Source organism: Microcebus murinus, chromosome 1, assembly GCF_040939455.1.
Source record: "Microcebus murinus isolate Inina chromosome 1, M.murinus_Inina_mat1.0, whole genome shotgun sequence".
NCBI classification, from domain to species: Eukaryota; Metazoa; Chordata; class Mammalia; order Primates; family Cheirogaleidae; genus Microcebus; species Microcebus murinus.
In genome coordinates, this window is record NC_134104.1 from 4,536,465 (window position 1) to 4,562,626 (window position 26,162).

General features: G+C 48.2%; 1 protein-coding gene across 1 annotated transcript in view; it reads left to right on the forward strand.

Moving 5' to 3' along the window:
• The first annotated feature begins 4,869 nt into the window (after positions 1-4,869).
• Positions 4,870-26,162, forward strand: part of DSCAM (DS cell adhesion molecule) — a 682,487-nt gene continuing 661,194 nt past the window's right edge. The window contains exon 1 of the mRNA XM_076000082.1: positions 4,870-5,526. Within this exon, the coding sequence (XP_075856197.1) occupies positions 5,484-5,526 (43 nt within the window). The 5' untranslated portion in view covers positions 4,870-5,483. The remainder of the gene's footprint in view (positions 5,527-26,162) is intronic.

Here is a 26,162-nt window from a genome sequence, read left to right on the forward strand (position 1 = left end):
TTTTTTTACACACAGTGTGAAAGGTGTGCAAGACTTAAGTGTGCAGCTTGATGAATTTTTACATGTGCACGTCCCATGTAACACCAGCCCAGACCCAGACAGAGAACATTGCAAGCAGCCCAGAGGCTCCCTAACCCCCTCTCAGTCCACCCTCACCTAACTTTCAGCTCCCCAGGAACTATTACAGCAACCTGTGGATGACAGACACACACCGCATTTTTGTGGGAGGACACCCTCCGTTCACTGGAGGAAGAAATGGGCTGGCCGCTGCTGCTGACATTCTTGGTCATCCCTGCCCTTTGCAGTTCTGGGACCAGAGGTGCCATAGTGCCTGGCTTCAATGTAATCTAAACACCTGACAGCCAGAGTGAGGCTTTGTCGAGTAATATATATTAACGTATATTTGTGTTTCTGTAGGTCCGGTTGCAGATGGTGCCATGAAGCTGTTTTCTGTGTAGCCAGGATCAGAGACATCTCCTGTGTCTCACTGCATCATCTCAACAATCTCCCAAGGTGAGAAGAGCAGGTGTTATGATTCCATCTTCCAGGACAAGAAACTGAGGCTCCAAGATAAAGTCTGAACTCCTTCTCTAGACCTATGAGGGCAGCATGACGGTCCCAAGTGTGCCCGGGAAAAAGGCCTCGGTGTCCTCGTTCAAGTCTGCCTTCCTTCTTCTCAGGAAGCCTTTCCATGCCTCTTGGCTCTTGATTTCAGGCATTTGGGGTTCTATTGGGATTTAATTATGTTCTCCTTTCCCCAAAAGATAATGTTGAAATCCTAACCCACAGTACTTCGGCACGTGGCCCTATTTAGAAGTAGGGTCATTGCAGGTACAATCGGTTAGACTAGGTCACAGTGGAGAAGGATGAGTCACTAATCCAATGTGACTGCTGTCCTTATGAGAAGAGGAGCGAAGACACAGAGACACACACACACGGGGACAGGCCATGTGAGGACACGGCAGAGGTTGCGGTGACGCAGCCACAAGCCGTGGAGTGCCCAAGATTGCCAGCACCCACCAGAGTCTAGGAAGAGACAAGAAAGAATTGTCCCCTACAAGTTCCAGAAGGAGTAGACCCCAACCGGCACTTTGAGTTTGGACTTTTAGCCTTCAGAATTGTAAGACAATCGATTTCTGTTTTATAGTCTAAGTTTGTGGACCTTTGTCTCAGCAGCCCTAGAAATTAATTAATGCGGGTCCCACATGGGCAGCTACAGTATTGTGTTGATCGGAATTAATGACACAGGTCAGCAGGAGTGAGCCTCCCCACTGCAGCCACCCTCCTGCCTGACCTCCTCACTCATCCCTGCCTGCTGTCGGCCCCGACCCTTCCTTTAGCACATGGCTCTAGCGCCTTTGCTTCCAGATGCTCTTCTCAGCCATGCAACAGAAAGCAGAGGAACAACAGACACCGTGACTGGGATGCGGCTTCCGCAGGGCTCACTGTCTCTTGTTTAGCGACAGTTCAGTGGGCACGAAGGCTTTGACTTCATCTCTCTTCAGCTACGAAAGGTGACCCAGAGCCATAGGAAGGCAGGGGTGGGTGAAAGGTGATGCCACGCGGAATTGACCCAGGTCAAAGGGTGCTCTTCCAGAGGCGAGGTAGCACACCAATCAGGAAGAGGAATCACGTTAAACCTAACCTCTTATATAAAGTTGGCTTTTCCGGCTGTCTACACTCAGGGCTAGAATGCCTCCCTTCCTTGATGCAGGTTTGCATGTTGACGTCACAGCTGAACTCCAGGGCTCAGTGAGCTTGCCATTTCCTGCGAAAGGCCGCTCTGAGAGGGAGTATGATGCACAGTTCTCTATTTCTCTTCTGAGTTCCACAGCGCTTTACGTGTACTCGTGTGTGTGCATCCTAGGGCGGGCTCCCTTTCTACCTGCGTTAGAGGTCTCCCTTCCAGTGCACAGATGTGCGCCGAGTGCATACATGTGCCAGGCCTTGGGGATGCCTTGGGGAACAGCGGAGAGTCTGATCTCATGGAGCTCACAGTGTAGTGGGCTATAAGTGGATTTTTCACCGAAGTATGTGAAATAAAAACATGTGAAAAGAGAGTTTGGTGCGGGTGTAAGGCCCATTCAAGATCCTTCACCCATTCCGCCTGTGGTGGATGCGTTACATAGACAAGCACAGAGGGTTGGCCTCATGGGCTGGCTGGCACCAACACGCTGACACAGGGTCCCACCCTGTCCCACACTCTGAAGGGCCTGCACTTGGGGTTGAATGCTCCCCAGTTTACATCTTGAAATTGTTAATAATATTGCTCCTGAAACCATGTTTTCTAAGCCTGATGGGAGAATGGAACATGCAGGGGGCAACTGGAGCTGGGGCTGTGCGCCTTCCTGCCACCTGCCAGCTCTGGGAGGGGTTCGCGCCTGCCCGACCCCCCACCGCGTGGTCCCTGGGTCTTGCCCAGCCTCTGCCCCTGCAATTGTCTCTGCTCTCCGACAGGTGGCAGCAGGAGGTGTGTGCTCCGCGCCCTGGCGGCGCCATTGCGGGCGTGGGTCTGGGCATGCGCGCGGGACACACTGCGTGGGATCTCGGGGTGAGGCCCCACGACGGCTAAGGTCCCCGAGTCGGCCAGGCAGTGCCAGGGCCCGTTCCACATGGGGCTGGAGCCCCTCCCGCACCTCCCGTCCAGGTGCCGAGAGCTTCTCAGCCAGGAGGCCGCAGTCCCGCGAGGTCTTCGCTCCGCCGCGCACTGGGCCGTGGTCTGTGGACGAGGGGGACGGTGGAGTGGCTCCCCCAGGCCCAGCCTCGGCGGCGCCCAGCGGAGGGCGGGAAGCCACCCTGCAGTGTAGGTGGGTCGTGCCGCCCGGGGCACCTGGCAGGGCCCTGGCAAGTGTAGGTGGCTCGTGCCACCCCGGGGCACCTGGCAGGGCCCTGTGGGGGCTCGTGCCACCCCGGCTCACCTAGAAGGGCCCTGGCAGGTGTAGGGGGCCGTGCCGCCCCGGGTCACCTGGCAGGGCCCTGGCAGGTGTAGGTGGCTCGTGCCACCCCGGGGCACCTGGCAGGGCCCTGTGGGGGCTCGTGCCACCCCGGGTGACCTAGAAGGGCCCTGGCAGGTGTAGGTGGCTCGTGCCGCCCCGGGGCACCTGGCAGGGCCCTGTGGGGGCTCGTGCCACCCCAGGTGACCTAGAAGGGCCCTGGCAGGTGTAGGGGGCCGTGCCGCCCTGGGTCACCTGGCAGGGCCCTGGCACCTGTGAGGGGCGGACATTCATTCCCATGCCCGAGGGAGCTCAGCGTTGGATAGCAAAGAAAAGACCCCACGCCAGGTTGAGAGAGACTGTGAAAGAAAGGAGGAGGCTTTCTATTTTAGTACTTTTAATGGTGATTTTTTTTTTTCCTTTTCGTTTTGCAGTGGATCCTGCAAATCATGTAGCCGGCCCTGCCCCCAAACTCAGTGATAGCTACAGTGACCATGTGCCAGCACCAGGCCGTCAGATCTTCACGACCGCGCGTGTGGGAACTCTGACAATGTCTGTGCTGCACAGGAGGAAAACGCGGCTCCAGTCACACGCACGAGCCCCGCATGCGGTGAGTGGAACGCTGGGCTGGGACCCGGGCTGCGTCTGACCCCGTGCGTGAGCGCAGGAGGGTCGAGGCTGGCTGGAGGCTGCAGACGGCCGGTGTGCGGTCAGGAATCTGCGGGCTGAATGGTGTGCAGCTGGGAATTTGCGGGCTGAATGGTGTGCAGCTCAGCAGTCTGTGGGCTGAGCGAGTGGGCCAGCCGGCTAGACGCAGGGCGGAACCGGGTTCCTGGACGCACGCAGGCAGGCCGGCCGGGGAGCCAGCACCCGGCGTCTGCGAAGCGGGAGGACGCTCTGGTTCCGGAGCAGCGTGGTGCAGGGCTGGGCCGGCCAGCCTGAGTGGGCGGCAGCACGTGATCACCTGCAGATGCAGAGCAAGGCGAGGACAGCATCACCGGCTCAGCTGACCCTGCCCAGTACACGGGGCCTGGCCATCTTGTGCCCACGCCTGGTAAAGCACCATTTTGTCCCTGCCTCGCCGTTGCTCTGCCTGTGCTGTGTTGCAGGCTGCCCCAGGTGTGCCCGGTTCCCCTTCTGCATTTGCAGGGGCACCGCAGGCTAGGCAGGAGAGACTCGGTGCCCAGAAAGCCCACCCAATTTCCCAGGAAACCTCTCCCCCCACCCCGAGCCCCCACCCACACCAGAGAAAGCTTTTCCTCGGCCCTCGTTGCCCTGCCTCTGATATTCCATCTTGCATCCATCCTAAACCGGGTGCGTTCTAACCCTGGCGGTCGTGGTTTTGCAAGGTGATGGGTGGAATATGGACGCATGCCCTTTAAAGAGCTTTCGTTTGAATATGATGGTGACTTCAAGAGCCACGCAGAACGTTCAGGAAACGTTATCATGCCGGCTTTGGACAGCAGTGTGAAAGGGGTTATATGTCTGGGAGGACTCAAATTATCAACAATTTTAATCAGCTTCTTTTTTATGCACCATTCAGAGAGCAAAATTAGAACTGCCTGTGTTTGTATTCCACGATGTATTCGAGATAATTAAAAATTAGCCCGTGAAATCATAGAGATCGGCACAGCAGCGGGCAGCATTTGCAGGCAGTGCTTCCCTCTAGGCAAACGAACCGGACTTTTCCGAGAGTAAATACGGAATCCGAATCCAGCTGCAGATTGTGTTAAAACTGCGAACGTTTCACGGCCACCCCTGTGCGGCAGGCAGCCTTCTGCACCAGTCGCCCTGGCCGTATCTTACTAGCAACCGGCAAGAAAATACTGGAAAATAATCGGCTGCTGAAATGATTATTTAAGCCTCTAGGAAATCCGTCCTGATGACTGTGCGTGACCGTGCGGTGGCTGCGCGCTGCCCGGTCCTGCCTCAGTTCGCCCGCACTTCCCTGCTGCTGCTTTAAGACTGCAGAGCGCCCCAGCGGCCAGAGGCAGGGGAGGGGTCCCCGCTCGCCTCCGCGCCGCGCGCTGGCCCGCCCGGCTCGCAGGCAGGGAAGGGCAGCCCGGCATCCATGTGATCGCGGCCCGAGCCCAGGGAAGATGCGCCCGCCCGCCCGCCTGCTGCCTGGATGCGGAGGGTGAGGCTGGCGCACGGGAGGCCGCCGGCTGCGCGTTCTGGGCGCCGGGCGCCCGGGATGAGCTCACGCCCGCGTCTGTGCGCGGCTGTCTGCACCCGCCGACCTGCCGGGGGCCCGCCGAGCTGACGGCGCACCTGGGCTGCGGCCGCGGCGGTGGGCGCGGCGCCCGGGAGCAGGTGTGCGGGAGCGCAGCGCGCGGCGAGCGCAGCCCTCGCCCCGGAGCCCGGCCGCGCCGCGTGCCCGGGCGGCTCGGCAGCGGCGGCGGCGCCGGCGGCGGCGCGTCCTCGGCGGGCGGCGGGCGGGCGGCGGCCCCCGGGCAGGTGCCGAGCGGAGAGCGGAGCCGGGCCGGGCGCAGCGCGGGGGGCGAGGCCGGCGCGTCGCTCGCTCGCGGGAGGCCGGGGAGCGGCAGGGGCATGTGGATACTGGCTCTCTCCTTGTTCCAGAGCTTCGCGAATGGTGAGCCTCTCGGTTTGTGATGAATTTCATTCCTTATAATTCAAGGGGGGTGGGGTGGGGGACTGGATGCATGGGGAAAGTCTTCTCCCATTGCCCCCCATCTGTGTTCAGATTTCCGTGCTTTCCTTTATTTTTTCAATATCATTTTTATTTCTTTGGGGAGGAGAGGTGGCAACGAAGAGAGGCTGGGGGAGAAATTGCTCTGTAATCGTTTGAAGGAGCTTACCTAGCCAAGTGACAGCTCAGAGCCTAACTCCAGTACTAGATAGCTGCCTCGTTCAGAATAAACCAGGTTTGGTGACAGGAGGAGAGACAGGAAGATCGCCACTTTGCCTATTGCAACCTGAAAAGGGATATATGCCATGCCAAGTGCAGGCAGGTGCAGGGGTCGGTGAAGAACATTTGCCTTCAGATTTAAAGATTTTTGAGCTTTTAAAACATGCGCTTTCATTCTACTACAATTTATCTCCAGCAGCAATGAAGGCTTTAAGAGAGATCTGTCCTTCTATGCGCCCCCCCCTTTGATACTACATATTCCTCACGGTCGTTTATGTAAAAATATGCACTGATAAGCATTACATCATCTGAAATGTTGACACATTTTTTTTAAAAAAAAAAACACCTGTATAGTTGTAAAAATGAAATCAGTGAATATTGTAAACAGCATTCCTCTCTTCATGCCCAGCCAGTATTATAATTTGAAATGCTTTCTTCCTGGGTATTTAGAAAGCTATTGCTCTGGACTCAGTCAGACCCAGTTAGTAAGTGTGACTGCACCTTAGGTTACCTGTCACACGTAAATATGAACTTACATGTATGAATGGCTTCCTCTCGTGAGGGAAGGAGAGGAGATTGTCATCATTTGACATTGCCTGGGAGTAGCTACAGCTTAAATTCCCATTTCAAATTTTGGAACACACATCTGCATACAATGTATAACCTGCTGACAGTTTAAATTAAACCATTAGGCAGAATCCCCTATGGGAGGGGGAGAGGGAGACAGAGAGAGGAAGAGAGAGAGAGAGAGAGAGAGAGAGAGAGAGAGAGAGAGAGAGAGAGAGAGGGAGAGAGAGAGAGAGGAGAGAAGAGAGAGGAGAAGCAAGGAAATCTGGACCTTGTGAGAAAATACCAGAAGCAAAGGGAGGCTGTAAGATTTTCCTGGAAGATACACAGGGAAGCTCTGGCTGCATAGCAGTGCATTTTCTTTGCCTACCTAGACATTGCTTAAAGAATCAACATACCAAGAGGCCAGGAAAAAAAGAATAAATGTCAGATTCTGAAAAATATGATGACTAAGATAAAGGTAGAGGTGAAAGAAGGGACTCCCGAAATTAACATTAAAAATGGCACTTTGCTCTCTGCTATAACCTAAAGCAAAGTGTGTGAAACTTTCATTTTGAGATTTCCTAGCTGGAAAGAATTGCAACAAGTTCTGACAAGGCTTGGTCTTTCCCAGAGGGCCACTGTCCCTGGCCTACATCCGCCTGGGAATTTACCCCGGGGGAAAGATCCGCTTTAGGGAACAGTGGAGACGTCAGGGCCGGCAGCCCTTTCTGCTGCTCTGCCCCTGCGCCCTGCCCTCGTAAGAAACATACAAATGCTCACAGATGTGTTGCTAAGCCACAGAGCCTTGACAGCCTGTCTCGCCTGTCGGGCCGTACATCTCTGGACTCCTCCGAAAGGCTTGGGTTAGAGGATGAAACAAAATTCCTACCCTATTGGGAAGTATGTGTTTCAGGATGACGAAAGAGGTTGTGCTTCTGGTTGTCAGTCACCCAATACCTATTAACGGTTTAAGTTATGCATGACAAAAATATTATGGAAGAATTTATGATAATCTGTCTCTGATACAGAGATGCTGTTTGTGTGTTTGGGGTTTTTTTTTTTTTAGTCAATATTTTGTAACTAAAATAAACAATCATAGAAAAAAATCATATATAGTAAGAAAATTAGATAAAGCCTCAACTCTTCTTCTCCAATATGGAAAATATATGCAATGAACATGTAGGCATATATGTGTAGAGTTCTATGAGTGTTATCTTCTGTTCAAGACTTTTAAAAAATCAATTGCTAATCACTATCATTGTTACTGTAATGAATATAGGCAGAATACACAATATAAGACATAACCAGTACATAAAAATGAATATTTTACATTGCTGTATTATGTGTTCTGATCCTATCTGCCAGGAAGCTGTGGAACTATCTTATATAAAAATGGCCCTCTATTTATATGATCAAGTGTTGTTTTTGTTTTTTTTTTTTTTTTAGGCTTGACTGTAGAGCTTTGGGATCTTTCATTTTGGGGGGCAACCAGCTTTAAAGAGTTTTCTAAGGAATGATGTTCAATACATATTGTGAAAAGGATCATAAAATCTATAGTCATGTCAAAATAAAATAAGAGTCCAGTTTGGAACGCTGCCTGTTCATAAGATCATGTTTCAAAAATGTGAAAGTAAATGGTTCTTACTTATCTGAATAAGACTTAAAAAAATGGAGAAGTATTTTTATCAATAACTGTCATATTTTGGTCTACCTTAATTTTGAAAAATTTCTGAATATGTATTAAAAAGATTTGTGAATTCTAATACCTAAACTGATTACTGCTAGGCCTCAACCACCAAAATGCCTGCCATGATAAAAAAGATTTTTTTCATTTGTAAAAAATTATGTAGTTTAATATTTGGGTTGCTGATAAAATAAGCCTATGATATATCTGCATTTTAACAGTAGACAGAGGTGTATGGGATATACATTTAATTCATAATAAAAATCTGGTTGCTGGACAGGGTGCAGACAGTATTTTGGGCAAAAAAAACCCCTAGAAGTCAGAGACCAGTCCCTTCATGGGTTAAACCCTTGAATGAATGACCTCACCTGATAAGGTGCAGTAATCATGTGGCAAAGCAGTCAACTTGTTCTGCAATGTTCTGGAAATACACAAGAGCTTCTGTTACAGTGCAAGGAACTGGGGTACACATATGTGCAGACACTCACCCACACACGTCCCTCAGTGTCTTCTCAGCTCACGCATCCTACTGCATTGTGTTTCATCCCAATTTCTCTTGATTTTAACCCCAGAGGGAACATTCTAGTTACAAGCATAGAAGGGCCTTCAGTGAAGCAGAATGGTGAAGAATTGGCAGAGGTATTATACATATTTTTGCTACCATCCTAAGCATCTCTGTTTTTGTACACACACATCCTTGACGTGGTCTTTTCCTGAGCTGTGGGATTTTGAGCTTTACTGCATCCGATTTCAGGGGGCCCAGGCATGGTGGAGATTACAGAGGGTGGGGTGATGGGAGTGAGAACGTGCTTATCAAAGCGAAGGTGGGTGCAGCACCTTTGGGCACCATCGGTGGTTCCCTTGATAGGGACTTACAGAGCACACACTTGATATTTTATTTAAATGCAGAAGCAGAGCTTTGTGAATACAGATGCACCTTGACGGCTTTGAAGGTGATTTTTATTTAATTCACATAAATGTAATGTATAGAAGGAAAAATGTTATTAGGTGAATGATTTCAGGGCTTCTCTCCCTCCCACATCTTTATTAAGCAGATTATATTCTACCCCAGGTTTTCAGGTTTCACCTACAATTCCTAGGCCTTTTAACTCAAGCTGCATGCCCCTACAAGATGCCCCCTGTAGGAAAACAAAATGCCATGCAGATCTTTAATAAATGCCAGCTGATCCTTCTCTACTTTGTGACTCTCTCCTTTCCCTGGCTGGTGTGACCACGGTTTGCTGCCTGGGGGAATCCGTGGGTCACGGGGCAGAACCAGTGCAGTACAGCATTCTGGTAGGGGGACTCATTTTGCCTTAAAAAAAAAAGATTTGTCAATTTAAATCTCTAATTCCTAGACCTCTGTGTAGCTGGCAGAATATCATTGATGTATCTGCACCAAGGTGCGCTGAGTATTTTAAAAAGAGATTCAATTCGATGCATGTTGAAACTCCCTGTAAAGCAGGGGGAGGAGGGGGAGGAGGTCATTTTATAAAGAAAAACCCTGTAGTCACTGTATGAGATTGGAAATCTAGGTTTGAAAAATAAAATGATGGATTTCTGTAGCGGGTGCATGTACAAAATATATGGCATCCAGGTTTCGTAAAATTAGCTGAATTCTCCGGGTGAAATTATGAATGTGGCCCATACATATTTAATAGTAGTGAAAAAGGACACGTTTTGAATTAGGCAGAGCGTTCAGTAGCATTTTCAGAAACGAGCAACGTCCCCCCCTCCCCCCCAGTCCTCGGTTTCCGTGCGCGCCTCGCCGGGGCGGCGGGGACCCTGGGGTGTGCCCACGCGCGCGCACACACTCACACTCACACACGCACACACACGAGCGCGCCTGGGCATTTTCTGGGCCGCTGCGCGGAAGTGCATTCTGGGCCTTGGCGACCGCGCTGCCAGGCCGGGAGCGGGTGAGGTGCTGCTGCTACCTGCATGTCGGTTGTGTCCCCGCGTAGGACACTAGTGGGCGGCAAACCTCACCAGACTCGTGCGGCGAGCCCGCTGCAGAGCCGGAGAGGCGGCCGCCTGCAGCAAGGACCGCTGGGTGTAGTGTCAGGGGCTTTCCTCGGGGCGCCTCCCCGGGACTCTCAGTGCGCTGAGCCCGCACAGCACTCCGGAGGGCGGATGCCCAGGAGCAATGCCCAGGCGACGGCAGGTCAGGCAGGGTCCCCCCGCAGCCTTTGTTTTCAGTTGCACAGCGGAGGAGCACCATGCATGCTCACAGCAGTATTTTGGAAACCTAGAAGAAGGTGCCCGAAAGGGAAAAGAGGTAATGCAGGGGACCGGTGGGTCCGCGGAGGGGCGCATTTGCATACCCGCTTCCCAACTGGCGAGGGAGCCCGGCGTGGCAGCGCGCGCGTCTGGAGGTGGCAGCTCCAGGAGCAGCTCCGCGCCTGATTGGCTGACCTTCCAATGTCATTCCAGGAGCCGCTGCTTCTCGTGCTGACGGTGACAGGGTGATGCTGACGTGCCCGCTCCTCCGCAGTCCATCAATCTCCCATAGGCAAAGCTCCCGGACCCGGAGCCCCCTTCCCTCTGCCCCAGGGAAATCGGAAAGCACCTGTTCCTCTGGACTGGGGCGTTAACTCTTCATGCTCCAGACAGCTGGGCGCAGACATTCTCATCTTCTCTTTCTCCGCCCCTCTCTCCCTCAACCCCCAGCTATATTTTTCTTCTTTTCTTTAGTGTTTTGAAAATGCAGGGAACTGCAAAGTTGCATTTCGCTTGCCAGATTTGTGGGTTGAGACACTGCACGGGGAAGATCGCAGCGGCCCCGCAGTGTATCCGCTGTGCTGCTCTGCATTCCGAGGGTGGAGCCCACGGGTGTTTTCTGCAGGTGACACAAGGCCCACCACCGCGGCAGGAGGGAAGCCTCCCTAGGCAGGTGCAGATACCGGATTTTGGTTCAGAAGCCAGATAGCTTCTGACCCAGGATGTCCAGAAGGGCTGCTTTCAGAGACCTGCCCCTGCAAATGAGATCCTTCCCTTAGCCCTTTCCCTAAAACCTCAGCTTTCCCTTGGTGGTGTCTGTGGCAGTCTGGGACTCTGTGTTCATTTGGTGCCTGTTTGACTAGCGACCGCCTCTGTCACCAGAGAGTAACATCTATGCAGATGCATGCGATGCTGGAACGAGCCTGTCCTTAGCACAGAGCAGAGCAGGTGGTAATGTATGTTCCCTATCGAGTGAAAGAATGGATAAAGTGAGGGGCAGAGCCTTCCTCCCCTCCTCCCTCCCGTCTGCCTCTCTCTTCCTAGCTTCTCATCTTAGCCTTCCTTGTCGGGTTTGCTCTTCCGGCCCCCAATCTCTGATTCTAGTGTAGAAGCCATTTGTGAGAGACCTATGTAATTGAGCCATGTGGATTCCTTTGCTCCGGCTACCTTGCTACGACTTTTCCAAATGGGGATCACATTTGGAGTATGTGACAGGACTTCATCACCGTCACACAACAGCAATATAATTGCTTTAGGTGCTTGCTCTTCCTGACGTGGAGTGGGTCACATGTCCCAGACAATAATTTCATCAATGTGCTGCACCCCTTGTTCTCAAGTGTATGCTGCTAAGTGGTGTGATTTAAAATTCCTATACGATGTTTATTGCCATGTTGCATTCTGAAAGCCAGCCAGAAACATCAAACTGACATTTAGGGCTCCTGGGAATTCATTTCTTCAATTCCCCACAGGCTCCTGGGAATTCGTTTCTTCATCAAAGAGCCACCCAGGACATCAAAACAAAGCTTAGTTTCTTGGGCCTTAATCGTATTTAAAAAGTCCCACTGCTATTTTCTTAACACATCCCATGGATTTATGGGTTTCACGTTATCTTTACTTCTTATTTTGCAGCAGAATCTAATATAAAAGCCGATACCTTCCTCAAAGTAACATGAAAGGAATATGTTTGCATCATTGCCAAAATTTCAGTTTTTATTCAAGATAAGAATGAAATCTGATGTCTCATGGCTTACAAATTTATGATCTTTTGATTTTTGGAGATCTATGTTAGTTGTGTATGACCAATAGTGATTTTTAAAAACAATCATCCAATTGGATTAATTTTTGGTCTTTAAGCCCCCTGGATTATATAAATGAATATCATGGTTTAACAGAGAGGGGATGAATGGGATTGAGAAGATATATGACAAGATAAGAAGAAGGAAAGAGGCTACTACACAGAGCGATAGAATGACAGGGATTAATGAATCTTGCCTGTATCCCTAGTTAAGTTATTTTTTTTACTCAGAAGACAGTGAGTAAGATTTAAGAGGGAGCAAGCAGCCCTATTTATAGAAAGCCCTTTTTAAATGCAGTGGCAAAGACAGTCAAAGAAAGAATTGCAAATGCAAGCGATCACCTTCATACTAAATGCTAGCTTCCCCTAACTTCCTGGCACTCCACAGCATTTTGAAGGAGAAAAAGAGGCATACCAACCCTTGACATATTGAGAAGTCTTTTTGGACTCTGCACAGAATATTCTAGAAATACTTTCAGTGCTCAAGTCTATGTGAAGCTTGGGAAGCTAGGAGTGGGGAGCCAATACATATGTATCTGGAAATGACTTGAATGGGTTTGAACAGGGCACTGAAGGTGAAGAGAGGACACTGCATTTGCAGCGGTGAGAGAAATATTTCTTCTGCAATAAGCTTTTCCTTTCTTGAAGATGTTCAACAGCAGAGTAGTAGGAGGGCAGAATCTACACGCACGTTTAGAGTGTGCAGTTACTGAGAGAAGGGTTCAAATTTAAGGTCTTCTGATTATCACAGATCCCTCCATATTAACCTTTTATTAAATTTTGTAGTTTTAAATTGCAATATATGTACTTCCAGTTGGTCATTGTAGAAGGGGCAGGCGATACCACCCCAGGCTGCTTGACTGACATAAATGCTTTTGGACAAGGTAAAAAGAACACACTTGCTCTTAGCAATGCAATAGTTGTTTTTTAGATTGCATATATAAGTGAAATCATTGGTATTTTTCTGGTATTGTCTGGCTTATTTCATTTAGCATAATGTCTTCCAGCTTCCTTAAATAAATATAATTTTCAAATTTTTTAAAAAAGAAATCAATCTTCCCTCCTAGGACTGTATCTGTTCCTTATGATGTTCTGGTTTTACTAGTTCCAAGGAGCCTTATTTTCTATGAGCAGTAGAATAATTGAATTTGTATGCAAATATTGCTGGTTTATGGGTTGAAAATCTGAACGAAAGTCATATCCCGACCTGCCCCAGAATATGATGCTGTGTAACACATTGGCTTTTTATCCCATGAAGGACTGTCTATAAAATGGATTGTTTTGTAGCCAGTCTCCCCAGACTATGGAATATGTATATTTGATAAGGTGGTGGAAAGAGATTTGAACTATTAAATTACTGATTTTTGATTCATATGAGTCTTGACTTTTTAAATATTAAAGTGAAGGAACAGGAAACAGTTTTAAGCCTGTTTTCCACAGAATTTAAACGGTTTTCCCCACTGTGAATGATAACGTGAAAGTCAGGTTTGCAGTTCTTTCTAGATACCTGAGCTCTCTCACAATTGGATGCTTCTACAAAACCATAGTATGGCGACACCATTCCCGGTGACGACTTCTGTGACCTCGGGGTTCCAAAGTGGCTTCTGCATCTTCTAGGGGTCACTGTGATGACCAGGTTTAAGTCAGTGTCGGAACCCAGTGTGCGTGAGGCACAGGGGAAGGGGTGCTGCTGTGGGTAGCCTAGGCCACACGCTGGCGAATGGAGAGCCATGCCGTTTGCAATGTCTGGTTGCAGTGCAGACACCTACAAATTCTTCTTCTTCCTGGGGTGGTGTAGAGCATTGGTTCTTCCCAGGGGCATGAACTGCAGGGCGCTGGGAAAGTTTCTGTGCTTTTATCGTAAGACAAAAGCAAGTATGAAGATAATGAGAACCACTGCCATTCTATGTGCACTTTAATTTTGCTTCTTTTTTTTCCCCCTGTATAAAGGACGGAGCTATAGCGTGGAAACTTTTTGCTTTAAGTAAACATACTTTCTCTCATGAGAGAAAGTCGAGATTCATTTCTTCTTTCCAGAGTAGCCCCACTGTGGAGTGATTTGATCTTGGGTTCCCAAAGGGATGCAGAAAACCCCAAGTCCCAGGCTGCTTAATTACAGTGTTTATTTCTGTAGAATATTTATCAGCTGTGGAGCATTTTTAATAGCTGATGTGTAGCTTCCAGGGTAGAAATAACAATGCTTTGTAATATTACTTATGAGACTTCAGGAACGAGCTGAAGACACCCAACAAGGATAACCACCGGCTCCACCAGCAAAATGGCCACTTGACACTGTGGAGAAGGCTCCACAGCCTTTTCTCACTCCTGCTGGAGCCAGCCATTGCCAGTGCCTGGAAAGGGTAGTCATTTGTCTGTTTTTCTGGCTAGGGAAAAGGAAATGCACAAGAAATGTGAAATGCTGTCTCAGGGACAGGATTCTCCTTTCACAAGTTATTTAAGTTGGCAACCCAAGTTAGCAGCCTCAGCCTGGTACCCTGCCTGGCCTGACAGCAGAAAGTGGGTAGAACGGTTAATTACCAGATGTGTGTGTGTGTGTGTGTGTGTGTGGGTATCATGACTCACCAAAATCAATGGCTACTAAATCTTTGGTGGCTACTGTTTTAGCATAGGCTCCATTGGATATTTATATAGAAAACCAGGTAGAAAAATTGTGACCCAGTGGTAATCTAGGTACTTGTTTTGAGTAATTAATTTTGACCAGTGGTTGGTTCATCTGTGTTTTGTAGGAAACTCATCTCACCAACACAACACCCCCAGCCCCTGTATTATTCACAGGCACAAGTGGTCCTGCGTTCTCCCCCACATCCCAGTTCCCCCATTGCTGAGCTAGAACATGCCGCAGCCTTCTGTAGGATCCGACACTCAGAGACCACGGAAGCAAAGGTTTGTGGGAAGATCAAGAACACGGAAGAAGAGGCTGTGTTGGCCCCATAACCACACCCCCCTTGCACCCCCATGTTGGGATGTGAGCAGTGTAAGTAGGGGAGTAAGACCACAGTCTGTTGACACCCAGCACTGGGTGTTGTCTAATGTCTCTCAATCTGGGCCCTCCCATGCAAAAATCAGAGACGCTTGTTCTCTGCACCCACGTGTGCTGGGTTAAGGAGCAGGGGAGGAGGAAGATGTGAGCATTTCTCCTCCTGAGCTTCCTGCTGGAAGCTGGATATGCTAATGCCAGCACCCTGGGGGATGAGCTGTGGTTCGAAAGGCTCCTCAGGTGTTTCTAATTCTGTGTGCCTTCGTCCTCTTTCCCCCCCCCCACCACGTCTGGGGTCCCCCAAGTTACAGTTTGCATAGTTGGGCATGCAGATTCCCAGCTCTGGCTACCAGAGTCCGATTCTGTAGCCCTGGGTATGCATGGGCTAGTAGCCTGCATTGTGAACACAGACCTTTGGATATTCGGATCCACACGACGACCGGTAATCCACATTTGCAAAAACATGCGCTTGGACAGAGGCTACTCAGTTCTCGATGTAGGTATAGGAGCGGACGCTAGCTGGGAAGCCGATGCAGTAGAGTTTCAAGCACATCTCTAGGCACCGTTGAGGAACCCTATGTTGGGTGATGATTTATTGGGGGGGGTGTATATTTGCAGGGTTGGGGCTTTGCTGACTGCCATAGGATTTAGGTAGGTTTGGGAGAGTTGGTGGTGGAAGTTGGTAACAGGAAGAACTCTTAGTAGAGGGAGGTGTGATCCTACTGAGGCACTGCCAGTGTGGGTGCTGGTAGCTTGGGAATCATCTGTGTGTATTAGTAGTAGTATCTGTCTATCCATCTATGCCACTTTTTCTTCTTGTTTCAGCATATTTGATACCAGGTTTATTGATAGCATGATAGACCAGAGCACATGCTATCAATAAACATGGTAGCACTGGACTTGATTGCCTTGTATTTCTCACACTAACCCCTTCTTCATTAGCAGCAGGAAACCCTTGGAAACCTGAACGTAACTGCATGGCTTCAAGCAAGAGATCGACAGTGGGGAACCGTTTGGATTACTGGACAAGCTTAAGGGATGAGCGAGGATGGGGTGAGACAGGACAGGAGAATGATCTGTTTGCAACAGGAGGTTTTGATGCCACCCTGGCGACGCTGCATGTGCCTTCCTCCCAATATCAGTGCACAAGCTCATTCCAGAGCCACATCTAAGGGACTTTGGGGTCATTCATTCTGTTGAATTTTCTTGGCCTCTGCTTCTTTCTATTGCATAAATGATCGCTAGTTGACTGTATTTATCGTACAAAGTATGTGTCATTATGCTAAGTTGTCAGAAAAAGGGGAAATGGCATATAGGGGCATATTTGCATTTTAGACCTTGTTACATATATGATAAAATTGAGGGCAGTTATTGGTGGCAGAATAATACTTTCAAAACACTGTGTCCTTGATTTTTGAACTAAAATAGCCTGGAATATGTGCTGGAGAGAGGCCTAAATTCAGAGCCTTAAAAATATCTTCTGGTGTCCTGAGATCTTATTTTAGATAATTTTAAAAATAACTTTCCCTCCTAGGCATCTTAAACAAGTTTGATGTTATAATCCTTTGGCGATTTTATTGTGATTCACTATAGAAATTAACTTTCAGAGTGGCTGTTTTGAATTTTAGCTTTAGAAGAAAACGGTATAAAAGCCATTGTAGGCTGAAGAAATGCAATTTTTGCTTACTCATCGCTGTAGGAATTAGGGTAGACTGTCTGCTTCTTTGCAATAATAGGTTCCTACACCTATGTTCCTTAAAAAAAAAAGGCTGGGGGCGGGGGGGGGGGGGCTTAAGTTAAGAAGTCACAAGCTCTGCCTGCCAAGGGAGTTTGTAGAAGAAGATCCCGGTTTAAAATAGCTCACAATTCCTCTCTGATTTGGAGTTTTCACAACCTACATGGTGCAGAACAGACTGTTCTCTTTTAAATTTTGTAGTAGAGTAGGTCAATCTTTTCTCATCTCTCCCCCATGGAAAGGGCATAAATATTTCCATCATTAGATTTAATAACCTGTGTTAGACTCATGAGTAATTATAAATGGTGAAACACTTTCCTTACAAAAGATAAAAGTGAGAGATTGTGTGACTCAGATTTATTATTGGAGCAAATCGCTTTAACCCATAGAAAATACTATATACTGCAGTAAGTGTTGAGTGTTTTTCCCTGGAGTTTCTAACACCTCTCCACAAGAATGAATATTATCAGGTCCAGCCTCACTAGTGGTCAAGGCAGGTTCAGGTGGTGCAATGAGTCGATTATAAGGGGGGGGGGGTGTGCATTTGCTGCATTTGCAAGAGATGGGGAAGCTATCTGCATTTCGTCTCTCTTCATCATTTTCACCTTTTTCTCTCCCTCCTTAGAAACCAGGAGCAAATATCAGAGCTTATGTGCACTCAATGAGAATGCCAGAAGAGAGCTATATTTCCCCGGGGTCTGGAGGCCTTTGCTGGCTCTGTTAATTTCCTAAGTGTCTGGTGGTTTGCTCGCATGTGGGTGGTTGGAAGGCGTTGCTGTCATCTCTTACCTGCTCAGGGCAAGCTGAAGTCTGAGGGCAAAAGCAAGGGATGGTGTTCTTTCAGCCTGTGAGTGTCCCCGATCAAAGGTGCCCCTGGAAGGCTGTTGTGCCTCATTAAACACCTTTGAATGGGGGGAGGCTGGTATTTAATTTATTATTGTTTTCTTGAAGTGCACAGGCATAAGCATATGGGTTATCGTAAAGCTCTCAACAGAGCCATGAGACATAAAGGAAACTCCATGGGACCAGTCAACTATTGTTTTAGGCTCATTATTTTTGGCAGGTGGGAATAAAAGAGACTCCTCCCATTTTCAGTATTTGATTACTTTTAAAAGAAGCATGCTCCTGACCAATTGCGTTCTTCAGGTAAATCAGTGGCTCTCGCCCAAGGGCAATTTTGCCCCCAAGGGGACCTTGGGTGAAGTCCAGAGACATTTTTGGTTGTTACCACTCTGAATAGGAGGTTGCTACTGGCACGCGGAAGGAAGATCACCTGGATGCTGCTCAATTTCTTAATCACGATGCACAGCCTGGCTTCCCTCGACAAAGAATTATCCAGTACACGACATTAATTGTGCCAGGGTTGAGAACCCTGACTTGAATAGTTTAAAGCCTGGTTACTGCAGTATAACATCAGTTTTGTGCCTTTCCTGTGGATTTTCCAGTGGTCCTAGAGAGAGAGCAGGAAGGAACATGTTCTGAATCTCAGACGCAATTCCTTTGGCTGCTAAAATCGTAGCTGACAATGCCTGCCGTTGATTAACCTTTATTTGCTATTTTCTTCTTTTTGTATGAGTAAAGAGGAGCCAACTCTGTGTTCCCTCTGTGGTCACATGAAGAACACGGATGCTCGAGGTGTTCCTGGGCTCCTCCGCCCATCTCCCCCTCAAGCGATTATGCTAATTCGTATTTGATCAGATGATTAAATTGTGATTTGATTAATCCTGTGTGCTAACCTCTCCGAGTGCATTTCCTCTTGCCTGGCTGCCTTGTGCCCGGAGCACCCTGTTCTGCAGGCCGACAGAGGCCTGCTTTCTCCATAGATGTGGATTTCTGTGTTCAAAGCACTGCAGATTCTCTTTGTTGCCTGGCAAAAGGGAGAGGGAATATTTTTTTGACCTGTTCTCTCGGGTAGAGGGTAGACAGGAGAGGCCTCTGGGAAATATGGAAACCTTAGTTAGAAAGCACTAACGATTTGAAGGCATCGGATGTGGAGAAATGGTTTGAGAGGAGACAGCACCTGGGTGCAGAGCGAGCTATAATGGCTCCAGAGTCCCTGGGCCTTTTCCTCTGGGAGACTCCTCTCACTTCTGAGTGTCACCTGAGTCTGAGCCTCTTGTGCATGTGGTGGCCATGAGAGGGATGTTCTCTGTGTTGATTTCATGTTTGCATTTCCTTAAAAAAAACACCCCATCATTTTGTTTTGTTTTCTTTAATGCCACGGCTTAAGTTTGCTTTTGTATGCCGTGTACTTTGGTCTGGGTGATTTTGAGGTTTGTTAAGCTAATATTTTTCTGAAATGCTTTCTAATATAAGAAAATTGGGAATGCACAGGGATGCACTCAAGTGGAAAATATTGATAGTGGTGTTAGCATTGATGGGTTTCTACTGCAAGATAAGAGGTCACCACGGCTCGTTGTGTGGTTTGACGAGCTTAGCAACGAGGAAATTTTTTCTCTGCACCCCTTAACGTTAGTATAATTGGGGAGTCTGGTTACTCAATTTGAGTGTTACCCAATTTGAGTGTTTAGAATCTGCGTAGTCTTTTTTTCCTACCAAACTGTGCGTGTGTTTTGATCTGGCTGGCACTTTTATTTTCTTTCGTTGAAGAGTGGGCCACACGATGACACTATACATGGTTGGTCCTGCCACCCTCATCCAAGGAATGGCTCGGCCACAAGAACTAATGATGACGTAGCAGGTAAATCTCTGCAGAGATTTTTCACAGCCCGTGCCCACTAGCGTGCACTCTCATTTGTAGAAATATAAACCTCTTGGTTTTCTTTGAAGAAATAAATGTTATGTGTGATTCTTCCCTTAAAAAAGAGTGAGGGTGAAAGGAAATTTGCATTCATGGAGCATCTGATGTGTGTGGACACTTGGGTCACTGTAGTAGGATTTACACTAGTTAGCCACAGTAGTGGTGACGATAGCTGGAGTTCATGATTTATTGCTAGATGTGAGGTGCTCCTTTGAGTGTGTTGTGTATAGTACTTCCTGCCATGCTCAAAGCTGGGAGGTAGGTGCTATCATCACCATTGCAAGGTGGCATTAAACAATGTGCTCGTGGTCCCACAATTGCTAAATGGCAGAGGGAGGCCTAAGTCTCTATTTATGCAAATGGGTCAGTATTTTTAATCTCAGTTTTATAGACTGTGAAACCAGGGTTTGGAGTTGTTGAACAGCAGCCCCTGTTTGGAAAATAGCACTTTGAGCCCAAGGCATCTGGTGTTGCAGGCTTTAAATCTTCCCCACACCTTCAAAATAAAGCTCTATTTATTCATTGGAAGTTTTTAAACTGAAAATGATTATGTTAAATTTTCTTTAAAGCTGAGCAATAAAGAGTCATTTTGGGCAAGGGCAATATTAACTTATAAAAATCAGTGTCTGAGAACAGAAAATTCATTTACTTTTCCTTGTCAACCCATTTACTGACTTGAGTTAAGTTAGGTAAGAGACAGGTTAATTAGCTTGCATCCACTGTTGTGGCGGAACTATTTCCTGACATTGTGTTCTGTTGGTAAAGAGTAAAATTAGAGTCTGGATGACAATTATATTATGTTTATATTATAGGACGGGCTCTTTCCCCAACTCTCGGGTTTGCATTACATTGTACATCTGCCTTTAAGTACGTTATATTTCATTTGTGCTGAGGTTACCATCCATTTTATCACTGCCAAAATACTAGAGTCAAAATATTTTTTGTAATTGCTAATTGGGGACTGAAATTGGATGTGAGTTTTGTATCAGTTGGGGCTCTCATGAAAAAAAGACAGAAGTCAGTTTTGTTAATACAAGTCTGAGTCTCAGTGAAGCTGAATTATTTTGCTGAATTATCCATGGGACGTGTATCTTGAAGAGTTTAGAAAATACTACCTAGACACTCTCACTTACTGAGCCTGACTGAAAGCACTAGTATTATAATTAATAATAATGCATGCCTGTGCATGCCTGGTGTGCACATGTGCCATGCCATGGTGATATTCCTATTGTTCTCTGACATTTAGGTAACTACTCCTACATGACATATTTCTTCTGAGAAAGGAATTTTGCCCTTTGCGCAGTGTGTCTGTTGTCCAGTTGTGAAAATAGCCCAGCTCTGCCAGTTTCAGAGCTTGAAAGGCCCACACGTCCCTTGGCTGGTGGCTGCAAGGGGGTGGAGCTTCGTCTATTGTCTGGGTGGCCTCTCTGCACCATGCACACGCTTGGTGTTGGTCAGTACCTCCTACACGCATGGTGCAGTCGTGGTCTGGGGCCCCTGGTTGATCCCTATCATGAAGATTGTGTTCACTCCAGCCATCACACGAACCGTGGGTAGCGATCCCATAGAGGGTCCGACTGCAGAGAAATGTGAAGATGTTTGGCTTCCTCTCTGCTTGCTGAGCAACCCGAGGTTTGTAGCTATGATCACGTCTATAAGAGTCACTTTTTTACGGAGTGTCGGAAGCACCTGCTTCTAATAATGGCCAGTATTTATTGAGCTTTTCATATATGCCAGGAATTGTTCTGAGTGCTTTATTTTGTCATCCCGCTTAATCTCCACACAAGTGTTTGAGATCCTTGTTAGTAGTGTTCCTGTCTTGCAGGTGGAGAAATTCAAGGCTTACAAAGGTGCAATGGCTTTCCTAAAGTCACATACCCGGCCAGTGGTAGAGGCAGGATTGGAACCTGGACAGGCTAATTCCAGGACGCCTGCACTTGACTTCCAGGCTATGCTCAGTTAATGAGCTCCTGCTAGTCCAGCTGGTTCCTGGGCACACATACTATTTTAAGTGACAGTGCTTATCTGGGGAACTGGGAATGTACGTTATGCCAGAGAGCTGGATGAGCCAGATAGCAAACACTGCTCCCTTAAGTTTTTCTGAAGGAAGATGCTAGAAAAATGTGGCAACGTGGGAACCATTTAGGAGTCTCAGGGTTGGTGTGTTTGTTTTCATCACAGCATTTCTAGAATCTCAGGTTCCTCCTGAGATGAGATGCCCGGTCCCCAAAACATTGCCAAGCACGTGCTACCGATCCCATGCCCCTGAGCTCCTGCTCACCTCCACTTCCCAGCATGGCAGCCTGTGTCCCCATCTTTTCATACCCATTTCTATGGCATTTGCGCTGAAAATTAAACCCTGCAGATGTCAGTAGACAACGGTAAATGACCACAACCTGTAGCGATCTTGACATCCTGTCTGGCCCATCACCTGATGGCTGGCACTGTCACCTGCCTCACATTACCCTGAATGACCTTGACTACAAGACTTGAGACTTTAGGGTCCACTAACCCATCTGCCACTGCATCAGAGCTGCTGCACTTGACCGGAGGGACCTTGCTCACCCTGCCGCTCTGACCAGTCTCATTGTAGGTCTGACCACAAACTTCCAGCGGGCCCTTAGCTCTGCCCTCAACCCCACGTCGCTGCCCTGGTGGCTTCCTGCTTCTGTGGGAAGACTACTTCACACCGCTTACGCCAAGCCACAAACTCCCCTTCCCTTTCCAGCCAGTGACCTCATTTCATTTACTGAGAGATGAAAACAATCAAGTGAACCTCTTGGACTATCCCTTCCTCCAGTACTCTCTCTCTCTCTGTCTCTCTCTCAAATCATCTACACCTGTTTTTATTGCCCTCCCTTACCCCACTGGTGAGGGAGGGTGCATCTATTGGGTGTTCGAACACCTGACACTGGGCAGGTGAAACCAACAGCAGTATTCAGCCAGGTGTTCTCGCAGCCGGGGAGGAAGAACATACAGCACATGGGGATGGAGAAAATGACCAGGGACTGTGGGGGGGGGGCGGGCTTTGCAGTGACAAGAGGGTGTGGTGTCCCCACTTCTCAGGGAGGATGTGAGGGGCTTGTTTGGGTGGTTGCTCAGGCAGGCAGGGGATTGAAGCCCCACTACTCATGGACACAGGCACTGCCTGGTCCTCATGATAGGCGGGTCCTTTGGCAGGGGGACTCCATCCAGGGGAGCAGAGTAGTGGACCTGAACTAGCAATTCCCCTACTAGTATTTGAGGCTCTTCCAAATTTTATCTGATTCAAGGAAATACTGAGCATTGAACCTTCAGGAAATACACTAAAAGACCCATGTACACACCTTCCCCCCATGACCATGTAAGCCCAGACCTTGCTCCCGTAGAAGGCCAAGACCTCCACCCATGTCCAGAACACCATCACCCCCCATCTACTTAAGGACTTTCCTCTTGCTTTTATTATCTCAGCCTCAATTTCCCCTTCCTCTGGGTCAGCATATTAGCACACAGTTATCTCTCAAAGGGTCAGGTTTTCCATTTCCCATCTGTCGCAGATCAATGGGAGGTCCCATGGTGCATGCCTGGTACATAGCTTGTTCCACGTGCGTTTCACCATGTGGTTTCAACGATGCTCAATGTTGTCCCACGTCTCACTCGCTGAGAATGGAGCCCGCTGATCACACCCTTGAATGTTGCAGGGACCACAGTTTCTACGTCTGCCTCATTGCAGGTGAGAAACAAGCAGCTGGTCTGTGCACACTCAGGGCAGAGCTGTCTTAAGGTGCTTTACGTCCTTCTCTTACAGTCTCTCTTGGACACCCTGACCAGAGTCTTCCTCACTGCTCTGTTGAATCCGCATGTGTCAGTATCACCAATGACTTCCGTGTGTCTAGTTCTCACCTTGTTGGGCCTCTCAGCAGCTGTGACACAGCAGGTCACTCTTCCCCTCCAGGCACCTTGGCGTGGATCCTGGACGCCGAGCCCCTTGGCTTCCCAGGTGCTTCGCTGGCTTCCCGTTTTCAGCATCTTCTGCTAGCTTCTCCCTTCTGGTCAGACTCCAAACATTGCAACACCAAGAGCTCACTTCTCAGCCCTCTCGTCTCCTTTCCTGTCCTCCCCCTGCTCTCCCCGTGTCTGTCCCCTCTGTACTTGCTCCCTGCATGGTTCAGTTTGGGCCAAGACGTTAAATGCCATCTGTATGCTGATGACTGCCACATTCACATCTCCATCGATGACTTCTCCTCTCAGCTCAAATTCAGACCCTCAAATCCAACTGGCATCTCAGCATCTCCCCTTGGAACACGAATACGCACTTCTAATATTAACCTATCTATTAGTAAAACAGAACTCCTGGATTTTTCTCCCTATACCTGCTGCTATCTTGCATTTTGTCATCCAAGTTGAGTGTCACTCTTCACTCACAGCTCAGGACAAAAACTTTGGAGTCGTCCTTGATTCCTCTCTGTCCTTGACATCGTATGCAAACCACTAGCACATCCTAAAAACTCTACTTCCAGAATCTATTTCTTCCACTTCTACCCCAATTTAGGCTGTTCTTTTTCCTTGCCCGGACTGTTGCAGTAGTCTGCCAGCACACAGTCTGATTTCCACCCAGTAGCCCCAGGGACCTGCCGAACATGTACGTCAGATCCTATCACTCCTCAAAGCCTGTGTCCCTTCATCCCTAGAGTAATATAGCGTTTGCCACCACAGCCTCCATGGCTTGCCTTTGCCTGGCCACCACTCACTCCCTCCACTTCAGCCACACTGGCCTTCTGGATGTTTCTCCAACTGTCTGAGCTTGTCTTCATCTCAGCAACGCTTCACTTCCTGCTTGTGCTGCCTGGAGTGGGCCACCCTGGGCCTTTCCATGCTCTGCTGCTACACGTCCTTCAGTTCTCTGTCCAAATATCACCTCCTGAGAGAGGCCTCCGCTGACCATGTGGTCTAAAGTAAAGTGACCTCCTTGATAATTCTGTCTCTCCTTTCCATGCTTCGTGTTTCTCCTTAGTAGTTGTGGGTTCCTGTAGTCACGTGGTCGGTTATTGGTTCATCATGTGTCTGTCCCAGCTGGAGAGGGTCAGACTCTGTCTGTGGTGTCCACCTGTGTATTACAGCCACCTAGAGAAGCGACTAACAGGCTGCAGGTGCTAAGTAAGTATTTACTGATTAGATTATTAAACCAATGAGTGCTGGTTAGACAAATACGGCTCTTAGGGGCCCAGCGCCATTTTCTTCTGATGGGATGACAGTGTCTCTCTGTGTGTCAGTAGTTTCTTCATGTGGAAGGTCTGGGCATGCGTATTAATTGAAAGCTCAACAGCATCGTGCCCTGGAGTACTTAACTGCAACCTGCCTATGGAGATGTAACCATACAAACACCTCACTTCAAAAAACAATCTTTGCTGAATACCTGTGCGGTTTCAGAAATGTTATTGCATACTTTGGGGAATCCAAAGATACTTAATTCAAGAATTTTCTAGCAAAATGTTTACTCAACATCTATTTAGGAACTAAACTGTAAGCTACAAGAAAGCAGGGATTTTTTTTTTTTTTTTGTCCATCACAACATTTCCAGTTCCTAGAACAAGGCCAAACACACAGGTTGCTACATAAACGTTTATTGATTGAATAAATAAGTGAAAACCAGTATAGCAAGGACTGTGCAAGAAACGAGACCATCCCCTCTTTTATGGACCATGGCAACGTCTCCAGGAAGGTGGGGTGTGCTCACAACTACAAAAAGAGCGTCCATGGTAGCCTGCCATGCTGGACGTGGAGGGAACGTGCTACAGAGTTTCTTGGAAGTGGAAAACGACTTCTGATTAGCCTGTCTAAAAAGGGCTTCAGAGAGAAGGGGCATTAAAACACGGCTTTTAAGGGTGTACTCATTTTGACTGGGAAAGATGGGCAGTAAAAGGGTCGGCAGGAGGGAAGCTCCAGGTGTGGAGGGAGAGACATGTTCCTTTCTGCTTCTGGACAAAGTCGTGGCGGAAGATACACCTAAAAGTGCAACAGGGAGCAGATGATGAAAGGGTTTGAATTCAAATTTCAGTGGAATGTCAGTGAAGGTTTATGTGTTAAAAATCACAATCCACATTTGGACAATCAGTGTGGTGTTTTGGTTGTGGTGTGCAGGAAACTTTGTGGGGCAAAGAGAATTGGTGGGCGGCCAATGGAGTGGGACAGAGATGACCCCCCCCCACTAGGACAGTGGCAGTACCCACAGAGGCGTGAGGCGGGGGAGGGGGTTCAGCGGGGCTGATCCAGGCATGGCGTGGCCACTATCAAAGGCAGGGCTAGACTGAGCCCGTGGGAGCTACTCACTGTTTGAATTTGCTGCTCAACTAAAGGTGTGAACAGGTCTGCAGCCTTATATGCTTCATTCCCACCAATATTGCCTACTTGAACCTTTTTTCTTTCTTTCTTTTTTTTTTTTTTTTTTTTGAGACTCTATGAAATTGCCTCCCTGTTTACTGTATCCCAGAGTGGAGTCACTGACAGGGGCTTGTGGTACCTGACGAGACTCATTCTAAAATTTTGTTGTCACAGCATAACTTGAGAGATGCTGCAAACTGACTGGATTGAAATATGTATAGATCAGAGGTTGCACCCTGAAGGGTGATCAACTTAATT